General features: G+C 38.3%; 1 protein-coding gene across 2 annotated transcripts in view; it reads left to right on the top strand.

The window, feature by feature from the left end:
* The window catches only part of NUP153 (nucleoporin 153), an 86,616-nt gene that overhangs the window by 38,545 nt on the left and 37,339 nt on the right, over positions 1-10,732 (top strand). The window contains exons 10-11 of one of the 2 annotated variants that reach the window (XM_023512295.1): positions 3,280-3,332; positions 3,838-3,964. In XM_023512295.1, coding sequence (XP_023368063.1) covers positions 3,280-3,332; positions 3,838-3,964 — 180 coding nt within the window. Of the gene's footprint in view, positions 1-3,279; positions 3,333-3,834; positions 3,965-10,732 lie in introns of both variants that reach the window. The other variant, XM_003788324.3, reaches the window with a different exon arrangement.

Here is a 10,732-nt window from a genome sequence, read left to right as displayed (position 1 = left end):
GGGTAGAGTGCTGTGGCATCACAGCTCACAGCAACCTCCAACTCCTGGGCTCAAGCGAGTCTCCTGCCTTAGCCTCCCAAGTAGCTGGGACCACAGGTGCCCGCCACAATGCCTGGCTATTGGTTTTTTGTTTTTTTTTGTTGTTGTTGTTGTTGTTGCTGCGGCCGTCGTTGTTTTTGGCAGGCAGGGCTGGATTTGAACCTGCTACCTTAGGCATATGTGGCTGGCGCCTTAGCCACTTGAGCCACAGGTGCCGAGCCAAAGTCCTGGGCTTAAGTGATTCTCTTGCCTCATCCTCCCAAGTAGCTAAGACGACAGGCACCCTTCACAATGTCTGGCTATTTTTAGAGATGAGGTCTTGTTCTGATTCAGGCTGGTCTTGAACCCTGTGAGCTTAGGCAGTCCACCACCTCAGCCTCCAGAGTGCTGGGATTACAGGTGTGAGCCACCATGCCCAGCCAACACACTACTTGGTTTTATAACATTTTCATTACCATCTGTTTTACCCACCTCCCCTAGAATCCCATACCCATTAGTAGTCACTTAGTGTAATGCTTTCAAGGTTCATCCTTGTAGTGTGTATCAGTACTTTGTCCCTTTCTTCTTTATTGCTGAATAATATTTCATTGTATGTAGAAATCAGATGTTTATTCATCAGTTGAGGGATATCTGGGTTGTTTTTGCTTTTTTGTCTATAATGAATTAATGCTGCTATGAACATGTATTTACCTACTTTTTTGTGGACATGTTTTTTATTTTTATGTGGATATACCCAGGAGTGGAATTACTGGACATATAGGTCTTTGTTTATCTGAGGTTTTTTTTTTTTTTTTGGTGTTTATGGTTTTCACATAGTATTTTACTGTTTTTGCCTTTACTTAGTAGAATCTCTGTAAATTGGCATACAGAACTGGCAAGCCTAAGGAACTAGATTATTGTACTGATCCTACATGTGGTGCATGTCCAGCCTATGAACATTAGGTCAGTTAAGGAGGTGGTCAATGTAGGGAGGTGGTCAACTAGGGAGGTTCTGCTGTATTTAATTTCTAACAGCTTGGTTTCTTGGAAAACTTGAAACTTCAAATGGAAAGAATAGTACAGTAATGACTCATGTATACCATTGTCTTGATTCACCATTTATTAACCTTTCATATTTGCTTTATCTCTTGCCATACTTTTTTTTTCTTTAATTAAAAATTTTTTTTTATAGAAGCAGGATCTCATTATGTTGACCTAGCTAATTTTGAGCTCTCAGTCAGCTTCAAGTGATCCTGCCAGCTTGGCCTCCAAAACGGTGGGATTAATTACAGACATTGTACCTGGCCTCTCCTTACTTTAGAATTAACATTAAATGTTATTTAAGTATTTTAAACATAGTTTTGGACTTAAAAGATTTGTGAGAAACATTAGAAGAACTTCATTTACATTTCACATTTACTTTATCTTTTTCTGTTTACTACAAACAAGGAATTTCTTATTTTTTCTTTCTTTTTTTGTTAAAGACAGAGTCTCACTTTTGTTGCATAGGCTTAGAGTACCCTGGTGTCAGCCCCGCTTATAGCAGCCTCTAACCCTTGGGTTAAAGTGATCTTCCTGCCTCAGTCTCCTGAGTAGCTGGGACTACAGCACCTCCCTTGATCCCTGGCTAATTTTTTCTATTTTTAGTAGAGATTGGGTCTTGCTCTTGCTCAGGCTGTTCTTCAACTCCTAGGCTCAAGAGATCATCCTATCTCACCCTCTCAGAGTGCTAAGATTATAGGCATGAGCCACTGTGTGGGCCAGAATTGCTTTATATAATGCATATGAGTCATCAAAACTAAAATCAGAAACTTAACATTAATGCAGTGCTATAATCTACACATTTTATTTACCTGTTGCTCGTTGTCCCAAAAGAAAAAAATTCCAAGATCATATTGGAGACAGTTTCACGTTGTCACCCTCAGTAGAGTGCTGTGGCGTCATAGCTGATAGCAACCCCTAACTCTTGGGTTCAAGTAATCCTCTTGCCTCAGCCTCCTGAATAGCTGGGACTACAGGCACCTGCCATAATACCTGGCTGTTTTTTAGAGACAGGGTCTCACTCTGACTCAGGCTAGTCTCGAACCTGTGAGCTCAGGCAATCCATCTACCTCTGCCTTCTAGAGTGTTGGATTACAGGCGTGAGGCACCGCCCACAGCCTTCAAGATCATGTTTAGCATTTATTGCCTGTGGGTCTCCTTTAGAAGAATTTCTTCTGTTTTGTACGTCACAGCATTGATAATTTTGAAGAATACAATCCAGTTACTGTGTGGAAAATCTTGCAATTTAGGGTTGTCTGGTATTTCCTTGTGATTAGATTATAGTTTTATACATTTGGCAGTAGTAACTATTGAATGGACGCTGAGCTGTTCTCAGTGTTTAGAAGGCACATAATATATGTATCAGTTTGTCTTATTGCTGGCACTATGCTCATTAGTTAAGGTAGTGTCTGTGGGGATTCTCCATTGTAAAGTACTGTTTTACCTTTTGTAATTAATAGGTATCTTGAGGGAGATGATTTGAAACTATAAATATCCTTTCACCCAGTAGTATTAGCATTATTGATTTTTGCCTGAATCTACTTGGCAGTTTTTGAATTCTGTTCTTTCTACATTTCTTAGTTGGCTTTCTCTACTGTAATCCTTTCTCTATGTATTTATTTACCTGCTTAATGTTTTATTAAGTCTACTTGAATTTTTGCATCTAATAGATCATAATCCTGTATTAGCATTATTTATTTTAATGCTTACATTTTCCTATGTTTTGCCTTTAAACTGGCTCCTGTGTCCTTTTAACATGTCACTTCATTTTTTGAGGACTTCATTGCTTTTTGATGTTATAATTTATGCTCATCTTGCACGTTTCCTGCCACAGCCCTATAATTAGGCATTACTCCAAGAAGCTTTGATTCCTTTCAGTAGAAGTACTTTAAGTGGCAGAGAATCATTTCAAAATGAATATCACTTGTAAATTTGTTTGACAACTAATAGGGCAGAAAGAGGAATAAGTAGAGGCAGTTTTGTGTGGTTAGTAAGTGCATTGTCTACGTGCTGTCATTTTGTGGAAAGGCCAGTTGTGCTCAGTAACACTTTATATATGTAATCACATCATAACTCTTGGTTACCATTTCAAATTTTAGGATTCATTAACTAAAAAAAAAGATCAAATTTCTGATTCTGAAAATGAGATTAATGAGAAAGACATTATTTAAAAAACTTAAAACAAATATATATATGTTGTGTTTTTTTTCTTTTTTTCAGATGGGATATGAAAAGAATATGGCACCTGGACAAAATAGAGAACAAGAAGAAAGGTGATATTTCACATATTGCTAAACTTCTGTATATTTAATTTGTTGCATGCATATACCTTTTTAAAGATTAAGATTAAAAAAGAGAACGTTGACACCAAAAAATCTGTCACTTCTTAAAATCACATTTAGGCGGTGCCCATAGCTCAGTAGGTAGGGTGCCGGCCACATGCACCAGGGCTGCCAGGCTGGTGGGTTCGAACCCAGCCTGGGCCTGCTAAAACAAAAAAATAGCTGGGTGTTGTGGTGGGTGCCTATTATCCAGCTACTTGGGAGGCTGAGGCAAGAGAATTGCTTGAGCCCAAGAGTTTGAGGTTTCTGTGAGCTGTGATGCTACAGCATTCTATGAAGGTCAACAAAGTGAGACTCTGTCTCAAAAAAAAAAAAATCACGTTTAGCTGTGTATCTATTTTCTTACTTGTTAGTAGTTCTGTGTTTTAGGTATTTAGGTAACAAGTTATAGACCAGAATAATAAATTGATTTAATTTTCTTTTTATTTGCTAGCAGCTTTTCATACCCAAATTTCAGTTTGCCGGCCGCCAATGGTTTATCTTCTGGAGTAGGTGGTGGAGGTGGCAAGATGAGACGAGAAAGAACACGCTTTGTGGCCTCTAAACCTCCAGAAGAGGAGGAGGTAAGGCTGTGTACTTAATACTCGTGAGGTTTAATGAACACTTTGATGTGGTGATGGTAAGGAGAGCCCACATGGCAAGGGTCAAATTTAAGGACACCAGAGCAAAATTAATCAGTCATCGAAATAGTCCCTTTGAAGTGTGTACTGAAAGTCTTAACAAATTACCTTAAATATCGTGGCATCATAAGAAAAATTACCCCATAGTTCTTTTTTTTTTTTTTCCCATAGTTCTTCAAATAAAGAGATTGCAATTGAAATTATTTGATCCTGGTATTGGTGCATAGTTTTGCTTGTTTATAAAACTTAAGTAAATAAGTTTATAGTAGCATAGATATAGTATATATTCTTATTTAATCCTTTTCTGCTTTTTTTGGTGATTTCTTTTGTAAAATGTGACTATAGCTTACTTAATTTCACATATTTATCCGGTTTTCAGACTTGCTACGATCCATCCTATTGTCAGGATACATCTAGGTTGATTACTGTTCCTCCGCAAATGTGCGGTGTTATCTCTAGGGTATTTACCAAGGGCTGTCTAATTGTTGGATTATAGGGGATGACCCACAACTTCAGATGAATGTATTAGATGTTGCATATTGCTCTTTAAGGTAGTTTTGCAATTTCACACTCCGCCACATGACACTAGGTACTTTATCTTTACCATTTTGATAATTTTTTATAATTTTTGCTAATATGATGGATGCATGCTTTCATTTGTTGTTTGTTCCTAATTAAAATTTCACTGATGATTTCCTGATTGACCCATGAGTGTTTTAGGAGTGTATTTTTAGCTTTTAAATATGTGTTTTCTGTTTGTGTTGACTGTCCTCATGGTTTGAGTGAAGTTTTTGGATGTCTTAATTTTTTTCATATCCATTGGTATTTTGCTTTGTAGATTTAGAATGGGAAGTCTGCCTTTCTTTTTTCTTTACTGTGACAGAGTCTCACTCTGTCACCCCGTCACCCTGGATAGGGTGCAATGGTGTCATAATAATACACTCTCAGACTCCTGGGGTCAATCAGTCTGCCTGCCTCAGCCTCCTCAGAAGTTGGAATTTATAGGCACATGCTGCCATGCACAGCTATTTTTTTCTTTTTTGTAGAGATAGGGTCTTGCTCTTGCTCAGACTGGTCTCAAGCTCATGAGCTCAAGCAATTGTTCCCCCTTGGCCTCCCTATAGTGCTAGGATTATAGGAATGAGCCACTTGGTTCTGGCCCACACCACACCCCCCTCTCTTTTCTTTTTCTTTAGAGATAGCATCTATGTCTGTTACCCAGAATAGAATGTAGTAGAGCAATCATAGGTCACTGTAACCTTGAACTTTTGGACTCATGTTATTCAGATTAGCCTCCTGAGGCTAGGACTACAGTTGTGCACCACTATACCTCTTCTGGATGTTTTTTACTTTTTGTAGTGATGGGTCTTGTTCTTTTGCCCAGCCTGGTCTCAAACTTGTGATTTAAAGTGATGTTTCTACTTCAGTCTCTCCGAGTACTGGGATTACAGGTGTGAGTCACCACACCTAGCCTCTTTCTTACTTTTTGTGTCTCCTTTTTCTGCTTAGCAGAAGTTGTGATTCTGGATCACCAAAATTGACATGTTTGGCAGTTTGCATGTCCTGTCATATGGCCTGCCTTGTCATGATATTTGGGATTATGCTAGGAGACTTGGGTCAGTTACTTGTCTGTAGACTTCATTTTCCCCTTAGGTTATGCTTGTTGTTCTTCTGGAGTATTGTGAAGGAGGGAATGTATTGGTGTATATTACTGTCTTGAAAGAAACTGTTGATCACACATACAATATATAAAATTTTGTAGGTTTGGTTTTTTTGGTCAGTATATCTTATAACTACATAATATAGTTTATTGTAGTTATAATATAACTATTATGATATAGTTTTTGTCATTATTAATATTATATTTAAGAATGCGCTATCTTATAAATAAATAAGGAATTTAGCATTTGATTACTATAGCATGAGTTTTCTTTAGTTAGACTTCTATATTACATGACAAAATTTGTGGCCTCACTTTTTGTAAAGTTTTTTTTTTTTTGAGACAGAGCCTCAAGCTGTCCCCCTGGGTAGAGTACTCTGGCATCACAGCACACAGCAACCTCCAACTCCTGGGCTCAAGCAAATCTCTTGCCTCAGCCTCCCCAGTAGCTGGGACCACAGGCGCCAGCCACAACGCCCGGCTATTTTTTGGTTGCGGCCGACATTGTTTGGTGGTCCCGAGGCTGGATTCGAGCCCGCCACCTTAGGTGTACCTGGCTGGCGCCTTAGCCACTTGAGCCACAGGCACCAAGCCTGTAAAGTTATTTTAAAATCCCTGTTTGAGGGTTGGCTAAATGTTTGCTAAATGATAGATTGTATAGATTTTGTTCATTTCCCTTCAGTCTCAGTTTTTTTAAGAGTTTAAGCTGAAGCTGAGGTTGGTAGAGCCTATCTGTAGCTTGACTTTAGCTTTCTTGTAGATATGTGTTCACTGTGACTTCGTTGAACTAAACAGTTTTTTGATTTTGTTGATGTATTTACTTTTGCTCTTGTTGTCTCATGTACTGAAGAACCTTTTTGAAAAGCTTACCTCACCCCATGTCTTTATCACCTTATCCTTTCTTTGGTCCCCCTCTCACTCCAGCTAACAGCTAATTTCATATCCCAGGATTCCTCACCAATCTCTTCCATCCTTGGCTTTGTTCTACCCTTGAGTTAAGACTCTACACATTTCTGAGGAAAATGGTACTGATGGGATGGATGTCCTAAATTTCCTCCCTACTCTGTGTTGATCTATGTAGAATAGGTTTGGATGCATACTTCTGTAGTTACTTTGAATCCTTTGCTGCTTTTTTGTTTCTCTGTCAAGTATGTTCAGACAATTGGTTGTTTCCTTGTTCAGATACAGTTGATGGGAACTTTTGGTACAAGATTAAAGATTCATTTTGTGTGTGTGTGGATATTTTAATAGGTCTTTGGGAAAGGTCAAATAGAAGCAGTTTATTTTTAATGGAATGTAAACAATTATACTAATTTCAGACACTATCACTCCTTAGCATGATTTAGTATATTTTGATTTCATAAATTTAGGTTAATAAAATGCGGTACTTAGAATAACCCATTTTGTAAGAGTGTGTTTTACCTTTCACCTTAGATTCCAAGACATACACATATGAGGTTTATAATCACGAAACGTATTGGCATTTTGACCCTTTTGTGGTCCCAGTCCAAGAGTGCTTTTTCATAATTAAAAGGCTCATTGATACAGATCAGTACACAGTATATAGTAAAACTGTGTTTATACAAATTTAATAGTCTGCTATTGTCATACACAGTCCTGTTACTTAGTAGGTTGATGTTGATCAAATTAGCCTCTTTTGTACCTCCTTAGTTTCTTTATCTGTAAAATGGGAATAAGAATAAATTTATTGAGCCAGTGATATCTTGAGGATGTCTCCCACATAATAGTTATATGATATTAGATCATGTCTCTCCCTCAGTTTCCTCATGTACAAGAGTAGTCTGTACTTCACGTGAGATCACCTACATAAATGTATTACCAAAGGTAGTGTAGATGAGTTGTCAAATATTTATTGATTGTTGTGTTTAACTTGCAGTGTCTATAAGCATCAAGCTTATGTCTATAAGCACCATAGCTATTTTTCTCCTAAATTACTGGGATTGGCCTATGTTGTACTAAGTCCAGATTTTAGGGAAAAGGAATCAAATTACAGTAGAAACTCCCTATTTGACCACTTCTCTACATTGACCATCTCCTTAAGTTGACCTAATTTTCATAGACTGGACATGCATCACATGTATTTATCAATACAGTAGGCCTCGTTCCTTATGTTGACAACCTCCATATGTTGACTGGTTTGTTACAGTCCCTTAGGTGGTTAGTTTATAGAGGTTCTATAGAATTGATTCAAGGGCAATAATACAAAAATGCAGTGCAGCTAGTAATGTAGCTTAAGGAGTTGACATAAGATGGCAGGTTTTAAAGTTGATGTTTAGGTCTCTAAGCTAGAGGTTGGAAAGGGAAGAGAAATCTGCAGAAATAACCAGATACCTTTTTTTTTTTGCTCCTTGCCCTCAAATTTATTGTGACAGGCTTCAAGCATAAGAAATATTAAACTAGGGCAGCGCCTATGGCTCAAAGGAGTAGGGCCCTGGCCCCATATACTGGAGGTGGCGGGTTCAAACCCGGACCCAGCAAAAAACTGCAGGAAAAAAAAAAGAACTAAACAAGCAAAAAAGAAATATTAAACTGTGCAGTGGATATTCATAGTAGCACTTGGATTCTAACATTTTATTCTATTTGCCTTTAAAAAATATCTGTTTTGAGTGGCACCTGTGGCTCAGTGAGTAGAATGCTAACCCCATGTACTGAGGGTGGTGGGTTCGAACCCAGCCCCAGCCAAAGTGCAACAGAAAATAGCCAGGCATTGTGGTGAGTGCCTGTAATCCCAGCTACTTGGGAGGCTGAGGCAAGAGAATCGCCTAAACCCAAGTGCTAGAGGTTGCTGTGAGCTGTGATGCCACAGCTCTCTACCAAGGGCAACAAAGTGAGACTCTTGTCTCTAAAAAAAAAATCGTTTTTGGTGCATTTCAAAGTTAAGTCAAAGACATCAATATACTTATCCCTAAATACTTTTAGCATACATGGAATGAACTAGAATTAAACATTACTGCTTTTTAATTTAGGAAAAATTTACACATGTAAGGTTGGACAGTTAATTCAGAAACTCATCCTAGTCAAAATGCTTTGAAGGGTAGACTAGGCTCTGGCGTTGTTACCTAACTTCCTAGGGGAAGTACTTTGAAGGTGACCATAGTGATACTTAGCAATGAGGTATGTGGGATGAGTTCATAAACTTAATTGTCTTAATTAAAACATAAGATTCTTAGGTGTACCATTAAATGAATTTGACAAATGCTTACACCTGTGTAATTCAGACTAGTGAGATTGGACATTTTTATAACCCTAGAAATCTCACTTAGGCTCCTTTTCAGTTCCTATAACCTCCTACCCTAAAGGCAATCATGATTCTCATTTTTTCCACTGTTTATTCGTTTTTGCTTGTTCTCCAACTTGATATAAACACGGTTATTCAGTACATCTTCTTTTTTTTTTTTTTTAGCTGTTATTGGGTAAGCTGATAGGAACATTGTTATGCAAGTCTTTTTTGTGAACATGTTTCTCTGTAAATACCTGAAAGAGGAGGTGCCAGGTTGTATGCTAAGTGTTTAACTTACTAAGGAACTACTAAACTGTTTTTCAAGTGTTTGCCATTTTATACTCAATATACGAGAACATTTTAGTTACTCTGTATTCTTATCAATAATTGATTATCATCTGTTTACTACTAATCATTCTGGTTTGTGTGTGGTACTATCTCATTGTAATTTTAATTTGAATTTGCCTGATGACTAATAATATTGTGTTCTTTTTTATGTGCTTATTGGCCATTTGTGTTATCTTCTTTTGCAAGGTGTATGTTCAATTCTTTTTTTGAGACAGAGCCTCAAGCTATCCCTCTGGGTTGAGTGCTGTAGCATCACAGCTCACAGCAACCTCCAACTCCTGGACTCAAGCGAGTCTCCTGCCTCTGCCTCCCAAGTAGCTGGAACCACAGGCATCCACCACAATGCCTGGCTATTTTTTGGTTGCAGTCATCATTGTTGTTTTGGCGGGGCCTGGCTGGATTCGAACCCACCACCTTAGGTGTATGTGGCTGGTGCCTTAGCTACTTGAGCCACAGGTGCCGATCTGTATGTTCAATTCTTTATCCCGCCGCCCCCCGCCCTTAAGCCAGTTGCTAGACTAGATTTGAGTTGTAGTAGGTCTTTATGTATTCTGGACTCAAGTATTTTGTCAGATACTTTTTTTTTTTTTTTTTAAATGAGGGGAAAGGGTTTTTTTTTGTTTTTTTGTTTTTTTTTGAGACAGAGTCTCACTTTGTTGCCCTTGGTAGAGCGCTGTGGAGTCACAGCTCACAGCAACCTCCAACTCCTGAGCTTAGGCGATTCTCCTGCCTTAGCCTCCCAAGTAGGGATTATAGGTATCCACCACAATGCCCGGCTATTTTCTTTTTTGTTGCAGTTTGGCTGGGGCCGGGTTTGAACCTGCCACCTTCGGTATATGGGACCAGTGCCCTACTCACTGAGCCACAGGCACTGCCCCAGATACGTGTTTTAACAAACAAATCGGATTTGGTATTCATTTCTTAGCAGTGTCTTTTTATTAGCAAATGTTCTAAATTTTGTGAAGTCTTTTTAAAATTATTACTATTTTTACTGTTCTTTGTGTCCCAAGAAATTGTTGCTTATCCCCAGGCTATAAAGATATTTTTCCTATTTGCTTCTAAAAGATTTATAGGTGTGCTTTTTTTTGTTTTCACATTTCTCTTTTGCTTTTTTTGCCCCGGGCTGGGTTTGAAACCACCACCTCCAGCATATGGGGCTGGTACCCTACTCCTTTGAGCCACAGGCACCGTGCTCCCTTTTGCTTTGGTATCTGACCCATTAACCCATGGATTACTAACCTTCAAATATTTGAGGAGGGTGGTTAGTGATTTCTAATTTAATTTCATTGTGATTAGAGAAATATTGAGATCATGATTTTAGTATTTGGAAACATAGAGACTTTTAGCTCTGCTTATGATCTGCTTGGCAATTCTTTTTTTTTTTTTTTTTTTTTTTTGAGACAGAGCCTCAAGCTGTCCCCCTGGGTAGAGTGCCGTGGCATTACAGCTCACAGCAACCTCC

This window comes from Otolemur garnettii, unplaced genomic scaffold, assembly GCF_000181295.1.
Source record: "Otolemur garnettii isolate 467f Iridium unplaced genomic scaffold, OtoGar3 scaffold00026, whole genome shotgun sequence".
NCBI lineage: Eukaryota > Metazoa > Chordata > Mammalia > Primates > Galagidae > Otolemur > Otolemur garnettii.
Note: the sequence above shows the minus strand (reverse complement) of the source record. Positions and strands in the feature narration are given on the sequence as shown.